The sequence below is a fragment of the Trichomonascus vanleenenianus genome (genome assembly GCF_965637985.1).
Source record: "Trichomonascus vanleenenianus strain CLIB 3782 genome assembly, contig: TRVA0_023S, whole genome shotgun sequence".
Classification (NCBI taxonomy): domain Eukaryota; kingdom Fungi; phylum Ascomycota; class Dipodascomycetes; order Dipodascales; family Trichomonascaceae; genus Blastobotrys; species Blastobotrys vanleenenianus.
Window position 1 is genome coordinate 206,966 of NW_027481864.1, and position 20,023 is coordinate 226,988.

Below are 20,023 nucleotides of genomic sequence, written 5' to 3' on the forward strand. Positions count from 1 at the left end.
ATGGATAGGAAATTCAATGGAAGTTCAATGGAAGTTAAGTCTACAATCTCTCCGCGAAGCGGAGCTACGGGAGCTCGAGGGCTGGCCCTCGAATTATAACTATGGTACCAGTAACTGGTTCCCCCATAGTTACTAGTAGAAGTTCAATGGAAGTACAATGAAAGTTCAATGGAGCTGAGTTATGAAAGATCGGCCTTTTCAAGAATTTCAGTATCGGTCGAGGCAAACCTCCACATGAGCAATTGGAACGCGCTGCGATACGGCCTGAACTTATCACTCACATAAGTCATATGCCTCTCATCAGGTACCGACCACTTGGTGTTCTTCTTGACAGTACTAACCTTCTTCTTCTTCAAAGGCGGCAAGTCTGCAGACGATATCTCCTTAGCAAGCCACGGACGCGAGTTCAAATAGTAATAGAACCCCCGCTGAACCCCTAAATCACCAAGCGAGAATGTATTCAGCCGCCGTAGATAAAAGATCAAAAACATCTCGGCTGTCCACGGCCCAATTCCCTTCAATCCTACAAGAGTAGTAGTGATTTCTTCGTCGGACGCCTCTCTGAGATGTTGTTCCGTCAACTGTCCCTCGGCGAACGCTTTAGAGAGCAATTGGATATACTCTGCCTTGCGATTAGACAGTCCAGCACCCCTTAATTCCTCAAAAGGCTTGTCCAATACTTCTTGCGGCTCTGGGAAATGGCCGACGTCCCCGTTTTTGAATAGACCAATGAACTTTGTAGCAATTGCCTTGGCAGCTGCGCCCGAAACCTGCTGGCCAATTATGCTCCGAACCAAGTACTGGTAAGCAGACTGGCTCTGTGACGCTCTAATCTGTTCCACCTCAAAAACAGTAAAAGTAGACTTGCGGATCATACCACCAAGCGAGGGATCGACTTGCTCGACATAATCCAGAGCCTCAACAAACCGCGGATCCAGCTTCGCTCTGTACTCCAATGCCTTGGCTTCAATCTCGGGGTCAAGCTCTGCCTCGTCGGCCTGGGCTATTGTAGCAGCCTTGGCTGTGGCTGCAGCCGCAACTACTGTGGCTTTGGCTACCCGTGAAGCCTTTGGGGCGGCTGTTTTCTTAGCCACGGCATTGACGACAGCCTTTATAGTACTCCCTGCGGCTGCCCCAGCACTTCTAGACCGTGTAATCGCCATTCTTTAATCATGTAACCCCTTTAATACCGCTCCTCTAAGTCAGACTGATTACCAATGATCCGGGGACTATATCGGTGGCGGACGGCTGTAGTCTTCCGATCACATCTCCACACCTGCCAGGTACAGTAGATCTTCGATTACTTGGAGAAATCGCCACAATCTTACATAACTCGTTTATCTGCCATTTTATTCGTCAATTTAGACAAGTCTTGTTCACTTGGTGAAGTTCTTCTGTGACCTTCTACGTGGCGAATTACCCTTTTATAAATTGGTGAACCATCCACGCTGTTCAATCGACTACACATTCTGATCCAACGAAAATACGAAATATTGACCAGATATTGAAATTAACAATATTGAGAAAATATTGAAGTTCCAAATCCGAAATACTGAAGTTACCAATATTGATCAAATATTGACCAAGTATTGAACTTACCAATATTGACGAAGTTATCAATATTGACGGAATACCTGAACTCATCGACAAAATATTGAAACCCAAGAAGTTACCGGATTACTGAACCTCTCAATACATTGAAGAAGTTTCAATTCGAAATATTGAAATATTAAGATGAAGCTGACGATATCGTTTCAACACGACGACTCGATGCTGGCCGTCGATGTCGCCGGGGATCTCACAGTGGCCGACCTTAAGGCGTACATCGAAGCAGAGACCCAACATCCGCCAAACACCCAGAAGCTGCTCCACAATGGACAGCCAATGGCCGATGATCAGACGCTAAACGCCTACTCAGTCGCAGAAGATGACATTCTGCTCTGCATTGTCGAATCCTCCCCTTCTTCGCAGACACCCCAACAACCGATCTCGCTGGAAAACAACCCGCGACTCAATGAAGACGTGGAGAAAGTGCGCCAGCAGATGCTCAATGACGAGGTGCTGCGCCAGGGGGTTAACCAGACGTACCCCCAACTCGTAGAAGTGCTCCACGACCCAGCCAGGTTCCGCGAGGAGATGATCAAGGTCGAGACGAAGCGCCTAGAAGACGAGGAACGCCGCCGCTCAGAGCTAAAGCGCCTCCAGGACGACCCCTACAACGAAGAGAGCCAGGCCAAGATCCTCGAGCTCATTCGCCAGGAGGCGGTCATGGAGAACCTCCAGTCGGCGCTCGAGCACAACCCCGAAGTGTTTGGCCACGTGACGATGCTGTTTGTCGACGTGCTGGTAAATGGCCAGCCCATCAAGGCGTTCGTCGACTCGGGTGCCCAGGCGACCATCATGTCCCCCGAGTGCGTCGAGCGGTGCAACATGTCGCATCTCATTGACCGCCGGTTCCAGGGGGTCGCCCACGGCGTCGGCGAGGCCAAGATCATCGGTCGAGTCCATTCTGCCCCCATGAAGCTCGGAGACTCCTTCCTCGCGTGCTCCTTCACCGTCATGGAAAACAAGGGCATCGACATGCTACTGGGGCTTGACATGCTCAAGCGTCACCAGGGCGTCATTGACCTTCGCAACAACCTGCTCGTCCTCGGCGACTCCCAGGTCTCCTTCCTACCAGAGTCCGAGATCCCCAAGAACTTCATCGGCGGCAACGGCAATGGCTCCACGGAAGTGCCAGGACCCTCATCCGCTGCAGCATCGGCCTCTGCGGCGTCTAACGCCGCAGCGGCTGCGGCTGCCCGCGCCGCACGCAACCCCATCGCCGAAGCCCAGCCCTCGCCGCGCAACGCCTCCTCTACCTACAGCGATGAGACGGTGCAGAACCTCATGGGGCTCGGCTTCTCCAGAGACCAGGTCGTCGAGGCTCTCCAGCAGGCCGGAGGCAACCCCGAGCTCGCTGCCGCCCTGCTCTTCCAATAACCGTAGAAATAGAGACCTATCCTGCGCGAAGCGGAGCCACGGGGGTTTGGGGGCTGGCCCCCAAGTTAACTCCACCAGGCTTCTTCCTGGGGCGCTGCCCCAGACCCCGTAAGTTGGGGGGAAACCCCCCAAACTCCCCCCTTTGCAGTCATAATTCATACAATTAAATAAATAGTTAGTTTTACATGAACGAGTTGTTCTGGGGCATGGTCTGTTGTTGTTGCTGTTGCATTCGATTTCTTCTCAGCATCTGCTGCTGCATGAAAGCTACCACTTCTGGGAACAGCATCTGAAGCTTGCGATATAGATCCGCAAGTTCGGGGACTTCCCCTGGAGCCGAAAGAATCTGGGGGAACGCGCCTGCGCCGGGAGGCACTTTCGACTTGTCGGCCTGGGACGCCAGGTAGGCGAGATTCGCTTGCAGGCGCTTCATACAGGCGAGATACATGATGTTGGGCTCATTTGGTTTGGCTTCACTCTTGGCCTTGATCGCGTGCTTTAGTAGTTCTGTGTTGATCTCCAGCAGTAGCGCGACCCGCTTTTGCTCAAGTTCCAGCCTAAATCGATTAGCCCACTCTTCAAAAAACGGACAGACGTGACTTACTGTTGCTGCGGCGTGGTCTGCGTGTTACTGGCCGGGGGGCCATTCTGTTGAAACATGGCAAACTTTAATTAGATGGTGCAAAGGTTTTCCGGCGGTATGTCGTTGATTAGTTTGGGATCGGACTTCACCACCACCACCAATTAGGGGCTGGTGATCTGGTTACAGAGAGACATACAGCTCGCACTCAGGCTATCGCGTTGATTATCTAATATATACAGTGGATGGGCAACTTTAGGCATTCTGGGGCAGTTCTTTGTATTGGCGAGTGGAAATTTCCACTGAGAGATGTTCCTAGGTGATTGCTGTGGTACTACGAGATGGTTCAGATTGATATACCATGGTAGGTGCTTGGTATCCTTAGAGCTTGTACCAAGTACCAAATACCAAGTATATATATATATATATATATTCGTTTATTGTAGCAAAATGTGAGTATTATACCTGATACTTTAACAGTAGGTAAGGGGGGAAAATAAACTAACTGGTACTGGGTATTCATAACAGTCAAATCAATCACCTCGTACTCGGATTAGCGTTATCAGGTTCTAACAGCTCCAGTAATGAATTTGTTACTTCCACTAGAAATTGTGACATTCTACGGTATTTTCTTTCATCTTATCGGAATCGTAGGTGGTACAAGTTGGTATTGATAGGCTTCCTATTAGCTTGGCTCTCGACCGTATTAGTGCCAATTAGATGTATTACCATAACTCAAATACGGGGGTGCATAAGATAGCTATTACCAAACACTATAAGCCACATTATATGCCCTTCAAGAACTTATTCGAGCAGTTGAGTCAGTATTGATAGCTAGCACCGAGACTATCGGGACGTAACATAACACAGTAGGTCATTACACGATACTTAACTACCCAGTAGATTTGATATTGCTAAGGAAATTAGATCAGAACACACAAATGGCTTTTAAATCTACGTGACACTAACTAAGTTATTGATACTCTAAATTATACGGTACATCTATTGCCAGTAATTACTAGTACTACCTTGTAGCTCAGTACAACCGTTACCTATTTATTCTCACAAACCGCTATAATGCAACAATCAAGCAAGATATCAATTCCAAAACTCATTGGCTTACGAGTCTTTTTCAAGTGCTTGTGCTGAAAACAATAGAGGGACTATGGGTACGTAAGGCTATGCCATAGTTCATTAGCAATGAAACCACCCTGAAAATATGATATCGATAATTTCAAAGCAGAATTCCTTCAATTGTTAATCTATTTGGTACTCTCTATCTATATAGTTACACCAGTTTCAACTTACAGAACGTGGGTTCGCTATGCATCTATTACCGGTAATTCGAATAACCGCCAGGCAGTCTGGTACTTTCTTAGGTGCAAATAACGCTACATTTGGGTATAACGCAAAACCAAGATAACAATTGATCAATGTCAAACTTAATTGGCCTACAAGTATTTCCCTAATTGATGTATTACCAGCACTAAAAGTACAGGTAATAAAAAAAACCACAATTGGGAATTGGATAGCACAAGATATATTTTTTCCTTTCTTTTCTATGTTGGGAATGCAGCAGGGGTGAATTACATGAGGTTGAGGTCTGGGTACTTGTCGGTGTAGCCTGGAACAGACCAGGAGCCCTTCTTGAGCATCTCGTCAACCTTGGCCTTGATCTCTGGTCGCGCCTTGTGGATGTCGGCAACAGTCAGCTGCTCGAATGGTCGAGCGTTCTCAATGTTGTCAAGAGTCTTCTGGAGCTCGACCAATTCCTCGGAAACGAGCTTCTCGGTGGCCTGGGCGTTCTCCAGAGCCTTGGCCTCAAAGGTCTCAATGGTCTTGAGCTGCTTGGATACGTCGTAGGTGGTTGGCTTGAACGCCTTGTACGCCTTCTCAAGCTCGTTGACAATCTCCTGGTTCTTGAGAACCGACTTGTAGTGGGCAAAGTCAACCTCAGTTGGCTGCTTCTCGAGCTCGAGCATCACCTTCTTGGCCTCGTCGTGTCGCTTTCGGAAACCGAGCAAAGAGGAGGCAGTGGCGCCGGTGAGGCCCAAGGTGGAAATGACCTTGGCCCAATCGAGCTTAACGGAGGCTTGTCGGGCAACAGACATTATGTGTTAAACTTTCCTTCAAAGTCGAGTCGAGGGTGGGTTTGGCTGGAAAACGACGGGTGGTCGTCGCTTTTTTTCACTTTGGGACCTTTTCCGGGCGCGAGCCAATCACCGCCCGCCTCCCAACACCCCCAATACCGACCGGTAAGCGGAAAGCTACACTTTGTTGAAGCCCCCAGTCCAAAGGGGCTAAAGCATATATAATTTTATTTGTAAAGTCAATTCATCTACTCGGAGACTCTGCTTCTCTGTAGAAACAAAAAAAGCGCGCTTTTTCCTTGGGGTCCTCTCTATAGAGAGCCCCACGGCGTGCATGGCACGTGACTTATGAGACATCTATGCGGCGGATTGTGCGGCTCAAAGGGCCAAATATTTTGCGCCTCATGGGGGAGTTGCGCCGAACTAAATGTAGCTCCAAACAGCGCCAGCCAGGGGATGAAATAAACTATGCTATAAACCTAATCTAGTAAGTCCTGATAGGAAAGATAAATAACTTTTGACCAGGAGCCAACAATTAGTAACAATTAGTAACAATTAGCGGTTGGTAATTGGTTGATAAAGTCGGTCAAACCGGTCTCCGATACACACGCACACATAATTCACGTCGATGTAAGGGTCTTCAAAGACACACATTCATTGTGCCATTATCGTAACGAGAAGACGACAGAAACAAACGAATCTAGTAGTTAGGAGAGTCACACCAGTATATCGGCTTTTTTTTTGATCTGGTGAAAACTTTGCAGTCAACTGGTTCTTTTTTCAAGGGTCTACTACCCCACACGGTTATCTATAAAGGCAAATGCAAATGATGACTTCCAAGAAGGAGAAGGAAAAGGACAAGACTAATAGGATTACCGTTGCGTAAGTTTACCGAAAAAGAGAAAAGGAAAAAATATGGACTAACTAAAGGGTAGATGCGACCGGTGTAGGAAAAGACATATTCGATGCGATGGAGGCGAGGTGTGCGCTAACTGTGCAAAGACCAACGCTAAGTGCGTCTACGTTGAAGCAGACAAGAAAATCATCATCTCACTGAAATACGTTCACAATTTGCAAGACGAAATCGCACGACTAAAGGCCAGGCTGGGCGAGAGTGACGACACAGCGTCCAGCGAAGGAGGGTCCAAAAGACCACTACCGCAAGATGATGGAACCCCCGAAGAAGAGAGAGAAAACACGACCAAGAAGATCAAATCAGAGCCCCAGCTCACAATAAGGACCATTGTGCCCAACAGTAGCGAAAACAGGACTATGTTTGAAGGAAACTCGTCGTTGTCGGCGTTTGGGCTGGAGATCAAAGATCTACTGCCCACCGGCCCTGCAGATGCCGTGGACTTCAACGAGATCGTTTCCCACCAAAACCCGTCTCTAGCGAGCCTCGAAGTGGTTAGACGTGGCCACCAGGTGTCTGTGCACCTGACACGGTCCGAGGGCCGTGAACTGATTGTAAATTTCGTGCTCCCCGAGTACCACTATGCCCTACAATGCCTCAACATCTTCAACAGCTACCTTTCCGGGTGCTTCTACTTCTTTAACACGGGGCTTTATAAATACAGCCTCTACCAGACGTATTACGACGACCAACAGAAGGAGTACGTCGTGACAGATCTGTTCTGGTTCGCCAAACTGCTGCTTGTCACAGGCATAGGTCAGATGTACCTGGGGCACCGGTCGTCAACAAACACCAGCCCCGAAGAAGAAAACTACCCCGGGAGATACTACTTTGACCGCGCTGGAGACGTTCTCAATGCGGCGTTCCAAGGCAGACTCCAGTACCATGGATACGACATCGAAGCGGTAGAAGTCATCCTGCTCTACTCCTACTTCCACCAAATGTCGTACAATACCAACGGGTACTACATTCTCAGTGGACTGTGTATGCGATGCGCCTTGGTAATGGGCATGCACGCTGACCGACCTTCCAACGATAAAAACACAGTTGATCCTGTTGCTGAGCATCGCCGTCGGCTCTTCTGGACAATATACAACATGGACCGATATCTTTCGGCCAAGTCAGGGTTCCCCATATCCATCCCCGATGAGAGCATTTCTACGCCGCCCCCGACAGAAGTCACCGCCAAAGATACGCAGGGATCAAAGTACAGTGAATTCCCGCCCGCTCGGTACATCAACTCCTTCATAGAGGTTAGCAGGGTTTCCAGCTCAATCCTGCTCGAGTTGTACCAACCTGGTGCTGCGAAAAAGGACGTTCTCTCAATTATTTCGTCTATCATGACTCGCCTCTTCGACTGGAAGAAGGACCTACCGGAAGACCTTGTTATGGACACTAGCGTGGCCTCGTCCAAAGTCACCCGAACAGCCTGTAACATTTATTCTGATTACTACCAGTGTATCAATCTGGCAGTGCGCCCTCTGCTGTTACACTTCATGCGAAAGCGGATAGAAGACAAGACCCATGCAGCTATTGACCTCTCGCAGTGGTCGGAAAATGTACTCACGTTGCTCAATGCTTCGCTCGATGCCTCCATCCAGACAATCAAATCGCTCCATATGCTGGAGGCTCAGAATATGTTTGCCACTTTTGGGTACCTTGACAGGGAGTACATATTCTCTGCGGCATCGACGCTGGTCATGTTCAATGTCGCTTTTTCCCTGCACCGCTCGACAACGCCATACATCGAGACGGTGATTCAAATGTTCACCCGCGCTCTGGAGTCAGGCAACTTGCGGGTCGCCGAGCGTCTCGAACAGCTGAGAAATTTCATCTCATCATTTGACTTCATCGATGGCCCCCACACCGCCTCTAGTGAGCCTGAGCCGCAAACTCCGGCAAGTGGGCCGCCAGGCCCCCATGTAATTCACCATCTTTCAAAGGCGGCTCAGCATAACGCCAACGGTCCGACTGCTAAGGCCCCTCACACCCCGGCTGGCTATTACCAGGAACTGGCCCAGAACCCGCTATCAACACAGCCCGTCTCGATTCCTTCATTACCAGAGATGCCTCCCGACTCTCTTATCCACCCTCAGCCCATTGTAGCCGACAACTTCATAAATCAGGGCGCTCCATACGCCCATTATGGTGCTGACATGAACCCAGGCGAGCGGGATCTCTGGGAAGAGATCAATAGCCAAGGGTTCTGGCTGTCCAACATTTCTGATGAATTTATGAACATGATCGAGAGTTAATATTTATTCCACCATCTATCAATAACAATTATTAAATAGATTTTTATGATATTTTTTCGTTTCCAAAGAGAGTAGAAACCCTGCCGGTATAAATGTACGGGGTTTCGGGCCACCCATTTGCCCGACGTACAACTGCCGATGTCGCCTGCAATGGAAGTCTGGTTCCGAGAGCTCCACTAACCGCAACAACCCCCCGCTTTGCTATCGATAGCAGCCGAATTAGACCCGTATAATATCCAATTAATGTACAATGCGTTTCAAATTAAAATTACAAATATATAATTCAGTGGTGAGCCTTAATTCGCTTAGCGACTCCAAGCCTATCACCGTTGACCCAAGCGTTCACCTTATCGGTATTGTCCGTCGCGAGGAATCCCAGCTCCATCTTGGACCATGGCAAAGCGCCCTTGCGAAGAGAAAACTGCATTTCCGCCCAGGCAAGGACTCCGTTCCTGGTAATGAGATTAACCGACCCACTAGGGGTTTCCTGCGCCTGGTGCATGAGCCGTTCTATTCGGCTGCCCAGCCCGGACTTCTTGCCCAGTTGCGAGTTGAGCAAGTTCATAGCCCATTCAAAAACACCTTTCCTCGTATAGAGCCGTACATCCTCCTCCGTAGCCAACCCAGAAATTAGCGAGTCAAGCAGCCAAGCAACCTCCCGATAAAGCGTTTCCTCGCTGGAGGACGTAATGCTCTTAAAAAGGGGGATGTCGTCAACGCGGACCGTGGGTCCCGAAAGCAAGTAATCTGCAACCTTGGAATGCAAAAAGTGGCCCGGGTTACAAGCGACCATGAGTACGTTGGCTAGGAATATGAAATGTGCGTTGGACATCTTGTGCCCTTCCGTCTTGAGCTCCTCCAGAATGTTCAACATCTTGAAGACAAATAATCGAAGCGCACTTCTATCTCTATACCCAAGCTTCTCTTCCTCCCCTGCGTTGACCATATAACTAGCAATTGCACCCAAAATCTTCGAAGCCACTGGATAAAGCGCTTCGGACCCTAGGCAGCAGACGACAAACGGCAGACTGTTGGTGTCAATAATCAGCTTCAGGTCAATTTCGCCGTTGTCCCTGAATACTGCAGGGTTCGCAATTAAACTCATTAGTAAGAACTCGGCGTCATAGACGGAGCTACCTCCGGGAATGCACTTGTTGTAAATGTTAATCTGAGCCTGGCAATCCCTCAGGCTGGCACCGCGGACCACTGGGAATGGTACGGCAAATGGCGAAAAGGCATCGATGGTGTTTTTAACCATCACTGTGTCTATAAAGACTTCAAAGCCTTCTTTGGACTCCCTTACTAGCCCTACGCGCGAACCCGCAAGATCGGCGTAGTTGTCGAGAGCGTATTCTCTATCAACATCACTGGCAATGAAAGTCCACTGAGAGACACGATTGACCCATGACGTGTTGGTGTGGGCCTCAATGGATCGTATCATGTCCAATAACAGTCGGTCGCGCATGCTGGCCGTACCTCGATAGAGTTTGAGAAGCCCATCCTGGATTACCTGTGTCGAATGCGCACGTGAATCTCGGTAGTACAAGTTCCAAAGTAGAAGTGCAACGGGGTGTTCCCTTGGTAGTTGCTCATGGTTCAGCAGAATCTGAAATAGCCTCGTGTACTCTAGTTTCGACTTAGCATCAGAAAAGGAGATGGCTAAAAGCATTTCAACAAGCCCAGTTTGGTACTCTGTATCGGACACAAGCTTATTAAGCTTTTCAGCTGCTGACGTCAAGAGCGCATTAACCGACTCGGCAGGAACCAGCTTCCAAAGATTGACTGTTGTTTGCTCTCCTGCTAAGAGTCCCCCAAGATTCTTAATGGTCTCAACCGTCACGGAAGTGAACCTGTCCGGCTCGTTTAGGCACTTTGTCAGCCAAAGAATCACTTTTCGGGCCCAGACAGAGATCATACTCTCATCCTTCTCATAAAGCGCTGCTGCTAAATGCATCATTTCCAGAGAAACAGTTATAGCCCCGTCAGCATTGTCCATGAAGCTCTTAATCTTGGCTAGATCGCTCTGGGCCAGTGCAATAACAGACCTAGCCAGAATGGCCAGTTGATCGGTATTGAATGCAGGATCGGACAGAATATCTCGTGCGAACGGAAGGTAAATCTCAGGGTCGTTAATATCAGTGTAAGTTGCAATCGCTGACATACAGGTGATATCTTTAACTCTCGACGCGAGATCCCCTGGGAAAAATTTCCGTGCCTTGACCACAGAGGTTACAAGACGGGTATAATCGTTCGCTATTAGCAGCTCGACTAGCTTTTCCGTCTCGGCCATGCTCAACTGCTGCCCGTATTTCAGTAAGTTCTCATCAAGAGCATCGTAGGACATTTCAATGTCATCTTTATGTTCTGTGGAGAGATTTATGAAGCGCTGGATGTCCTCAGTGCTGATAACCTGATATCGCAAAGACTTTAGACGAACCATTTGCGAAAATACTCTTGCATTTGTAGAAGTAGTCAAAGCAGAAATCTCTTCCCCATCAAGGAAATACGCTGCGTAGCATTTGACGTCATCTCTCGCCATTTGGATAGCTGAAAGCAGCGAATGGGGCAGCTTGAGTTGCAGCTTCATTAAGATATCGAAATACTGCTTAACTGTCGCCGGAGTAAGGGAGGCGATGTCCTTAAAGAAAGCGACTGAAGTTATCAAGCTCAAAGGAAGACTAGCCACACTTAGCAGGTTATCACCGATTAACCAAGGAGAGAGCTGCGGTTCTCGCAATAATCTGTACCTAATGGCCGCGAACTCGAGGTTAAATATCTTCGACATAGACCAGTATGGATAGTCTCTGATCGCTTCGCTGGGTGCATTCACAATAAACTTGAATAAATCATTTTCGTCAAATGCTTCCCTGTGAGACTCCTCCACGTGATCCTTACACGAAAGGCCCTCCACGAGCTTTCTGGCCACAGCGAATGACTCGCCAAATATGCATGAATATCGGAAATAAAGGCATATCCACTTGTCCACAATGTCCCGTGGCTCTTTCACGAAGCCGAACTGCTCAGCCAGAGTAATAAGCAGTGGACTCAAGGTTTGTTCAGGTCTGTCTTGTTTCTGCGCCAGCATGTCGATATACTTATATGGTGACCTCATACACCGAGCAACTGCTTCGTCAATGAGCGACCAAATCTTCTCGATTTGATCTTCATTTTCATCAACAACTTGCTGGAGAGAGTATATGAGGGCGTGAACAGGATGAACGGTCGTCTCATTCTGTAGCAAAAGGGTTGGACTAGTAAGATCTCTGAGTATATCACATACCTGTTCAGTAAGAGACGTCTTAAATACACCGAGTCGAAGGAGGCTGGTGAACATAGAATAAGAACCTGTCTTGTTGTACCATTTACCAATCTTATTCGTTCTTGCTTGGACTGTAAGGGTACTCTTTGCCTGAAGCAGTTTCAGTCCCTCCAGCTTATCGGCTGACTGAAGTTCCAAAAAATATTGCCCTGGCAGTGAAAACTTGGAAGTTAATAGCAGCTCTGGGTAGACTATCGAATATTTGGCGATGACAGAAAGCGCAAGTGTCTTGAGAAGTGTGCTTGACTCCCCCAGGGTGCCCAGACAAGTGGTGAATGTTTGGATATCTGGCAGCCTCAAGCTGATCTCTTGCAAAACAGCCGACAAGTCCCATTTGTTTTCAGCATAAAGCTTTTGGAGCATGTCAAGCTTTTTCAAACTGTGGAACAAAAGTTGAACAGTGAAGTATCGGATTAACGACACAGTACTTTGCAGCCCTTTCGTTAGCGATGATTTAGACAGCATTGAAGGAAGAACATTTTCAACCACAATTGAATCAATAGGCTGAGAAGTAAGAACTGGTAGAGGAAGTCTGATCAACCTAGTGCAAAAATTGGAATAGGACACCCAGAACGAGGACAATTTTGGATCAAACGAAACAGATTCTGCCGCTTGCTTAGTGTAGGGAGCCACAAGCTCCGGCGTTGTTTCAAGGATCTTAACCGCAAGGTTCTGCTGGAGCGTGTCTTCCCATGGTTTGAGAGTTTTCAGAAGCGACAATAGCAGCTTATTGTTAATGGTTTCACTGTACCACCCTTTATCGAAAAACTTGACTCCATACTGACTGTCTGTACACAGGATTTCCAGTACGCCCTCTAGTTTCACCGGGACATCGTCACTCCTCTGGAAGAGCTTGACTAATGATCCAATCATCCAGTCGTTGAAAAAGCTGATCTTTGTAGATTTGGTAAAGACCTTCTCAAGGAGCACCTTGTCCTTCAGCATGTCCAACGTTTTGCTTACCAATTCTTCCTCGTCGTCATTAATGTGCTTAAACCAACCGCTGATGATTTTCCTCTGCGACAAGAGGTCCTTTCTCACGGCGGATGGGGTATTTTCAATGAAAGATTGATAAAACTTGAGGAATTCTGGCCGGATCTCTTTTATCGAGAGCAGTTTCGTGTATATCTTTTGCGACGAGTCGAACTTTTCAAACAATTCTACTGCGAGGACTCCGTCGTGGAACTTGGTGATCTCAAGCAGAATATGCAATGCTGCATTTGTAACCGAGGGTCGAGACACGTGCAAGGATCTATAGAGCACTTTCATTTGATTCTCAATGATTTCTCGGATGATGGATGTACCGTACTGCGTAAGGCTCGCGTTCTTATCGCATGTAGCCAGCAGCCACGCAATTTTCGAGGAAGTCGTACTTAGTCGGGCATGATTTGAAGTCTATATACTTGTTAGTTCCTTCCTACCGTAAGTAAATGGAGGTATGGTGATCATTACTTACCTGAGAGTAGTAGGACCATGCTTGAATGACCTGAGTCCATAGATTTCGATCCAGGAAAGACGCCAATGGCGTGATATCGGACTCGGCAGACTTCAGGAGATCAGCCAGCTCCTGTACTCTACCATTGTCGAAATTATCGTCTTCTCTTTTACGCTTTGGTGGCATATTTGGCTACGATAGCGATTTCGATCAAAGGTATAGATAAAGCTTCGATAAAATTTTGTGGTGGAATATAATCAGCCGTGCCATGATAAATTTCGAGACACTCCGGCCGATATGGTAAAGCCGCACTAAAAACGGCTTGTAAATTGGAGATGATACGTCTAATTTAGTAGCCTGTTAAGCTCTACAGACTGCTTATAATTTGTATATCCGAGATGGTACATATAGTTTGCTATTGACTGTCAGGGCATTGTTTGACTGCTGTATTATTGATTATAGAAGGGTTCTATCTGTTAGAGGTGGACGGAGGAAGGAGCTCGGAGAACAAACGCATAGCCTCTCCAGCTCTCGTCCCGCTCCATTTCTAATCGAATCTTCGCCATCATTGACAGGTATTACTATTAGGCAACTAATCATAAAGGAGAAGCTGGGCCGTTTCCATCTATCGAATTTAACGGTTTTTCAAAGGATAGCGTATAATGACTTCTAAGTTCGTGAGCAGCTTCTTAGACAGCATCGATGATGAAAGGAAGGTCGATATCGAAGAAACAAATGAGCTGCTCTCGACGCTAACTCAAAAAAAGCTCGCTGAACACGGGCTAGCGGTCCTCAATTTAACTGTCGGGTCAACGAGAACTGGACTAGGCGGCAAAACCATCCTGGAGTTGGAGCTAGATCCTTCCCTGACAAGCCCGGATACCGCATCAATTGACCCAGGCAATGTTAAAGTCGGGGATATTGTCAAAGTCCAATCGGCCAAAATCAAGACGGGCATTGCGGAAGGTGACAATTCCTCGGTTGCCGAAGCAGTAGTGGTGAAATCAACCAATAAGTCCATTCATGTTGCACTGGAAGAGAAGTTTGAAAATGCTACTTTAGAAGGACGGTTGTGGTTGGTTAAGCTGACCAACAGTGTTACATACAAGCGTATGGAGTTCGCAATGAAGGATTTAGAAAAACTAGAGAGCAAGTCGCATCTACACGAAGTCCTACTGGGGCTTACCGATCCTCAGCCTCTTAGTTCTCTTCCACCAGAGCAGTCAAAGATAGAATTCAAGGACGAAACGCTCAATGAGCCGCAAAGGAAAGCCATTGAATTTGCTCTTGCTAATGAAGTCAGCGTTATTCATGGTCCTCCAGGGACTGGTAAAACCTACACATTGATAGAGATTATTAGACAGCTGGTAGGGTTCGGTCAGCGAGTGCTTGTGTGTGGCCCTTCGAACATTTCAGTGGACAATATTCTTGAACGCTTGCATCATCACGTCCCTGGAAACCAGTTGGTACGATTGGGCCATCCGGCCCGGCTCCTCAAGTCTAATTTGATACACTCGCTTGAGATCGTTTCCAAGACCTCTGATGAAGCGAAGATCGTCCAGGACATACGGTCCGAGATTGATCAGAATTTGCGGAAGGTAACGAAAACGAGAAATGGACGAGAAAGGAAGCAAATCTGGGATGACGTGAAAGATCTTCGGAAAGAATTCAGGAGCCGTGAGAAAATTGTCGTCACCGATATTCTCAAGCAGGCGCGAGTAGTAGTATCTACTTTGCATGGTTCCGGCTCTCACCATGTGCGAGAGGCTATCCGGACAAATCCCAATCTCTTTGATACCATTATTATAGACGAGGTGAGCCAGTCTCTTGAGCCGCAATGTTGGATTCCGCTGATGACAAGCCCAGGCACGAAGAAGCTCATTATTGCTGGCGACAACCGGCAGCTGCCTCCAACTATTAAGACCAAACACGCGAAGCACATGGGGAAGCTTGAGCGAACGTTGTTCGATCGGCTCGAAAAGCTATATGGAGACAAGGTCATTCGCATGCTTACGGTGCAGTATCGAATGAACAATACCATTATGGCTTTCCCTTCACAATCTATGTACTCTAACAAGCTCACAGCGGCAGACTCGGTCGCCCACCGGACACTAGCGCAGCTCGAGCATGTCCAGGAAAACGAGGATACTCAGACTGAGGTTGCATGGTTTGATACCCAAGGCGATGACTACCCTGAATCCGAGAGCAAGGTAAAGGTCAATTTTTCTCGGTACAATCAGAACGAAGCACATCTTGTTGCCAAATATATTGAAAAACTGGTGGGCTATGGGGTCAGGGAAACAGATATTGGTGTGATTAGCCCGTACAGCGCGCAGGTAAGTTTGTTGACGAGTCTTATCAGCAGTCGGCACCCTGCAATTGAAATATCTACTGTCGACGGATTCCAGGGACGAGAGAAGAACGCTATTATCATGTCGCTGGTGCGAAGCAACGACAAACGAGAGGTCGGATTCCTGGCCGATAAGCGACGCCTAAACGTGGCAATCACGCGGCCGCGAATGCACTTATGTGTCATTGGCAATATGGAATGCATCAGCAGCGATGAGTATATGAAGCAGTGGGTTGAGTGGGCTGAAGAAGAGGCAGTCATAGAATATCCCGACGTAGGGGATCTATAATCTCAAGGGCTTCCGAGCTTTATCGGTCAATGTCACCGTTAGCTAGTTAGTAAGTTATACATCATCCTGTTCTGGGAGCCAGAATGTCAGTTCGCGGTCTCCAGTGGCCAGCATCATGTACTTGGGATTAAACATCGCCACGGCAGCAACATTGGAGCTTGGGATAGATGTCGGTCTAATTTGCTTCTCTTTCTCATCCTCAAGGGCCTTGCTGATATCCCATATACACAGCCGCCCATCCCCAGACCCCCCAACCACATATTTGCCGTCAACGCTAATGCTGGTTGGTTGAGGCGGGTAGGTCCGGCTCCGAGGGTCAATTGGAGTGAAGCCTGCGAGCTGCTTCACAAGATTGCCATTGAACGCGTCAAATAGCAAATGAGTCGGGCCTTCAGTAGACAGCAGAATGTGGCTCCCATTGTTAGTGAACTCGAGCTTGAGCCAGCGGCTCTTGTTGATAGAGACGTCAAACGTCAGGAACGGCTGAGATTGGAAGTCTTTTCTCGAGAACAGCGAAATCGAGCCCATTTCTTGAGACGCCACTGCAAACACGACTCCAGCCGGGTCGTAAGCAATGAGGTTCGGAGCCGGGATGTACAGAACGCCAATGGCATAGGGCATTCTCAAGTCCCACAGCCTAATCGAATGATCAAGTGAGCTCGACAGAAAAGTGTCGTCTGCTGGAGACATTTCAAGCCCAATTACTTTATCCTTGTGGCCCTTGAAGTACTGGAGGTACTTTATGTCATGCAGCGACAGATATCTGATCGTGTCGTCTTCTAGAGTCGACGAGTGGAGGCAGTTAGTCGACGAATGGGTAAACCGCGCGTAGTTACACCCGTATTTAAAGCTGGCAATTGGTCGTTTGTGTCTAACCCTCTTGTGTTAATACGAACATTTCCCGTGGTTTCAACCAATTGACTTACACTCCGCTCCTGGCATCGTACAGGTACATCTGTCTCTCTGGGGCAGATGAAGTGATACAGTACTCACCCCGATCGTCGAAATCAATCGACGTCAGCTCGGGGTCCACTTTGTCAGATGAGTACTTAAACGTCTTCGACGGCCTCAGCCGTGAGAGCATTCCATCCGCCATCTTCAACGCCCTCTATCTATCTTTTGGTGATCTCTGGTATATATTTTTTCAGCTGTCTCGTGTGGTTGCACACGCGGGCCTCTTCACAGCCGTGCGACCGCTAAAACGAACGATAAATCGCCTATGACTAGTATCGGAAAGTACCTATATCTCTGGCTTATAGCTGGAAAATACGGAACAATCAAATTATATATGCTTAGTTGAGCTCTGTGCGTTCTTGGGGGGACCAGTCCCCCCAAACCCCCCCTGGGGCACCGCTTCGCGGTAAGCCGCAAGTATCAAACATTGAATTAAGTAGTATTACCTCCGCGAAGCGGAGCTACGGGAGCTCGAGGGCTGGCCCTCGAATTATAATCCTGCTAGTAACGATGGGGGCCCTTCCTAGGGCACCGCTTCGCGGAGACGCCTCACGGTATGCGGCTCATTGGTAGGCCGTATTGGGAGCGGGAGGCCGTTCGTGAAGACGCTTTTAAGACGAACCCCGGCTCATTGTGAACGTTTCGTGTCGCCACACACGAAAGCATACACTTTATGATGGGCACTGTAAGTAATGAATCGCCCAGAAACTGTGGAGTAATTTAGTATTAACGATTTGCCTCGTGCGTTATTTTTTGCTGTAGTTGGGACGACTTGCACACATTTCGTTTGATCTTGTACTCGTATCTGCCATTATGGCGGGGGTCAAGCGATCTACGGGACTAACGTGAGTATTTTTTTGCAAATTAGCGATTCCACGACTAACGGAATCAGGCTTAAAACCAGCGATATCGAGTCCAAGGACGTAAAGGGTTTTGTAGATCGATATTTGGATGTTGGAGAGTGGGTATTTGATACGTCGATTGCATTTATGGGCAATTCCAACTATTTTGAACGAAAGCGATAAACCGCGCTATTATGTTAGCAGCCACTCCTATCTTGTTTTATTAATGAAATTGTAAAAAAAGTCTTATAACTGAAGGCGGTATATTTGATATTGTCTTTCTTTTACTCACGGTTTTTATACGGCAATGATGGTTTACTGGTAAAAGGTCTGAGATTTGTTTACTGGAAGAAATGAAGAAAAAAAAATAACGCGAAGGAAGTGGCCAGTTTCTGTCATTAAGAAAAAGTCTGGAGAATTGCGATCGCTATTCAATGATAAGACTTTTTGTAACTGGTACATCTAGCCAATTTAATCATTGCCCTCGAATATCTGGAACTATTGGCGTCTGAGGTTCAACGCCAGTAATGTCAAAGGCTCAGGGCTAAAGCGATATCACTTCACTTTCAACTTATGCTTCATTTTCCTTCTGAACATCTCATAAGATGACCTAATTGTATAACTGAGCCGAACAAGTCATACTTCATTTTGTCTGACCAAACTCAAATGATGACCTAACCGAAGCTCTTCACTTCAACCTATGATTCTGTACTCGTAAATCTTTCTACCATCCGTAATGGACAATTAAGAGCTTAATACTTTGTAAGCAATAAAATGGACTAAACGGATCAAAGAAATCTAATGATTAAAACCTATGTACAAGTATTCAGGATATGGCTTACTTCTGCTCCTCCTCCTCTGGAACGAGAACCTCCTCCTTCTCCAGCAGCTCAGCCAGCTCGCCAGATTGAGACATGGACACAATAATATCGTGCCCACCAACAAACTCGTTCTTCACATATAGCTGAGGAATAGTAGGCCACTGGCTGAATTCCTTGATGCCCTGTCGCAGCTCTGGGTCCTCGAGAACATTGAATGCAGCAAACTTGTTTGGATCAACGCCCTGGTAACCCAAAATCTCGATCGTCGCTCGCGAAAAGCCGCACTGCGGCTGCGATGGCGTACCCTTCATGAACAAAACTACTGGAGCGCATTCAATAGCCTCGGTGATAGCCTTCTTGGTCTCCTCGGACAAAAATCGTCGGAGAGCAAGCGTAGTAGATCGAGCCACTGCTGGCCGCTATTATTATCAAGTCAGTTTACTGTTGAAAACCTGAAAATCTGAATATACTCACTCTGAACGCAGACAACATAGGGTTTCTGAGCATTTTTTTTCTTGGGTTTATCTAATAAATACGGCGGATTACAATTATAAATGAAGCGATTCGCAGCCCAAATTTTGGAACCCCAGCTAAGATTTGATGATGTAATGTCACATGATACAAATTGTTAATTCAGCGATAAATGATTGAAATCTTTAAAGAAGCCCGCCAAATCGAAATTTAAAAGAAGACACAACTTAACTTATCGTCAACAGGAACCGTTCGAGAAGACGACAAATCAAGCTCAAAACAAGGCGATCCGGGTCCTATTTTGCAGCAATTAACCTGCACTGATCCCCCACTGTTAAAATTCGAAGGCCACCACCGACTTGGTTGGATGAACCTGAGTTGAAATAATCTCGTGCAGTTCATTTAAGCCCATTCGATACAACAGCGATATGACCGATAGGAAAGAGGGCGGCCCTGATCTGAAACGACGACCTTCGTGGACCGATGACGACGGAGACCGAAGGAAGGACAACAAACGAAGTAGACGCCCGTCGCATTCTTCACACAGAAGAGACGATAAGCGTTCCCACGATGCGCCTTCGAATAGGCGCCCCCCGCTTCCGCCACCCCCTACTGGGCCATCAGGAAAGAAGCTGAACCGGCCGCGTTCTGGGAATGTCCTTGAGGAAAACTCGAGCGGCTCGAGACAACGGCGCAGGTTCGATAGATCACGATCCCCTCCT

General features: G+C 47.6%; 10 protein-coding genes and 1 pseudogene across 11 annotated transcripts; 4 read left to right on the forward strand and 7 right to left on the reverse strand.

The window, feature by feature from the left end:
- Positions 1–179: 179 nt before the first annotated feature.
- MAG1 (DNA-3-methyladenine glycosylase II) lies at positions 180–1,163 on the reverse strand (the record flags this gene model as incomplete). The annotated part of the gene is made up of 1 exon (XM_076685322.1): positions 180–1,163. The coding sequence occupies one exon, from the start codon at positions 1,161–1,163 to the stop codon at positions 180–182; it is 984 nt and encodes a 327-aa protein (XP_076540522.1).
- A 607-nt stretch (positions 1,164–1,770) lies between these two features.
- On the forward strand, positions 1,771–2,982 carry DDI1 (Ddi1p; the record flags this gene model as incomplete). Its single annotated transcript, XM_076685323.1, has 1 exon — positions 1,771–2,982. One exon carries the CDS (start codon positions 1,771–1,773, stop codon positions 2,980–2,982), a length of 1,212 nt encoding a protein of 403 aa, XP_076540523.1.
- A 181-nt stretch (positions 2,983–3,163) lies between these two features.
- TRVA0_023S02080 (uncharacterized protein) lies at positions 3,164–3,642 on the reverse strand (the record flags this gene model as incomplete). The annotated part of the gene is made up of 2 exons (XM_076685324.1): positions 3,164–3,539; positions 3,587–3,642. 2 exons carry the CDS (start codon positions 3,640–3,642, stop codon positions 3,164–3,166), a joined length of 432 nt encoding a protein of 143 aa, XP_076540524.1.
- Positions 3,643–5,148: 1,506 nt separating this feature from the next.
- Positions 5,149–5,673, reverse strand: ATP7 (F1F0 ATP synthase subunit d; the record flags this gene model as incomplete). Its single annotated transcript, XM_076685325.1, has 1 exon — positions 5,149–5,673. One exon carries the CDS (start codon positions 5,671–5,673, stop codon positions 5,149–5,151), a length of 525 nt encoding a protein of 174 aa, XP_076540525.1.
- Positions 5,674–6,472: 799 nt separating this feature from the next.
- On the forward strand, positions 6,473–8,820 carry PUT3 (Put3p; the record flags this gene model as incomplete). The annotated part of the gene is made up of 2 exons (XM_076685326.1): positions 6,473–6,534; positions 6,588–8,820. The coding sequence occupies 2 exons, from the start codon at positions 6,473–6,475 to the stop codon at positions 8,818–8,820; spliced, it is 2,295 nt and encodes a 764-aa protein (XP_076540526.1).
- A 283-nt stretch (positions 8,821–9,103) lies between these two features.
- URB1 (Urb1p) lies at positions 9,104–13,760 on the reverse strand (the record flags this gene model as incomplete). The annotated part of the gene is made up of 2 exons (XM_076685327.1): positions 9,104–13,534; positions 13,596–13,760. The coding sequence occupies 2 exons, from the start codon at positions 13,758–13,760 to the stop codon at positions 9,104–9,106; spliced, it is 4,596 nt and encodes a 1,531-aa protein (XP_076540527.1).
- Positions 13,761–14,236: 476 nt separating this feature from the next.
- On the forward strand, positions 14,237–16,213 carry HCS1 (ATP-dependent 5'-3' DNA helicase HCS1; the record flags this gene model as incomplete). The annotated part of the gene is made up of 1 exon (XM_076685328.1): positions 14,237–16,213. The coding sequence occupies one exon, from the start codon at positions 14,237–14,239 to the stop codon at positions 16,211–16,213; it is 1,977 nt and encodes a 658-aa protein (XP_076540528.1).
- A 54-nt stretch (positions 16,214–16,267) lies between these two features.
- Positions 16,268–17,309, reverse strand: SWD2 (WD-repeat containing protein SWD2; the record flags this gene model as incomplete). The annotated part of the gene is made up of 2 exons (XM_076685329.1): positions 16,268–17,084; positions 17,140–17,309. The coding sequence occupies 2 exons, from the start codon at positions 17,307–17,309 to the stop codon at positions 16,268–16,270; spliced, it is 987 nt and encodes a 328-aa protein (XP_076540529.1).
- Positions 17,310–17,840: 531 nt separating this feature from the next.
- Positions 17,841–18,192, forward strand: ATG44 (mitofissin; the record flags this gene model as incomplete). Its single annotated transcript, XM_076685330.1, has 3 exons — positions 17,841–17,852; positions 17,930–18,012; positions 18,060–18,192. The coding sequence occupies 3 exons, from the start codon at positions 17,841–17,843 to the stop codon at positions 18,190–18,192; spliced, it is 228 nt and encodes a 75-aa protein (XP_076540530.1).
- Positions 18,193–18,847: 655 nt separating this feature from the next.
- On the reverse strand, positions 18,848–19,337 carry GRX5 (monothiol glutaredoxin GRX5; the record flags this gene model as incomplete). Its single annotated transcript, XM_076685331.1, has 2 exons — positions 18,848–19,249; positions 19,305–19,337. The coding sequence occupies 2 exons, from the start codon at positions 19,335–19,337 to the stop codon at positions 18,848–18,850; spliced, it is 435 nt and encodes a 144-aa protein (XP_076540531.1).
- A 298-nt stretch (positions 19,338–19,635) lies between these two features.
- Positions 19,636–20,022, reverse strand: TRVA0_023S02256 (annotated as a pseudogene). The gene has a single exon. A coding segment is annotated over exon 1 (387 nt).
- Position 20,023: the final 1 nt, after the last annotated feature.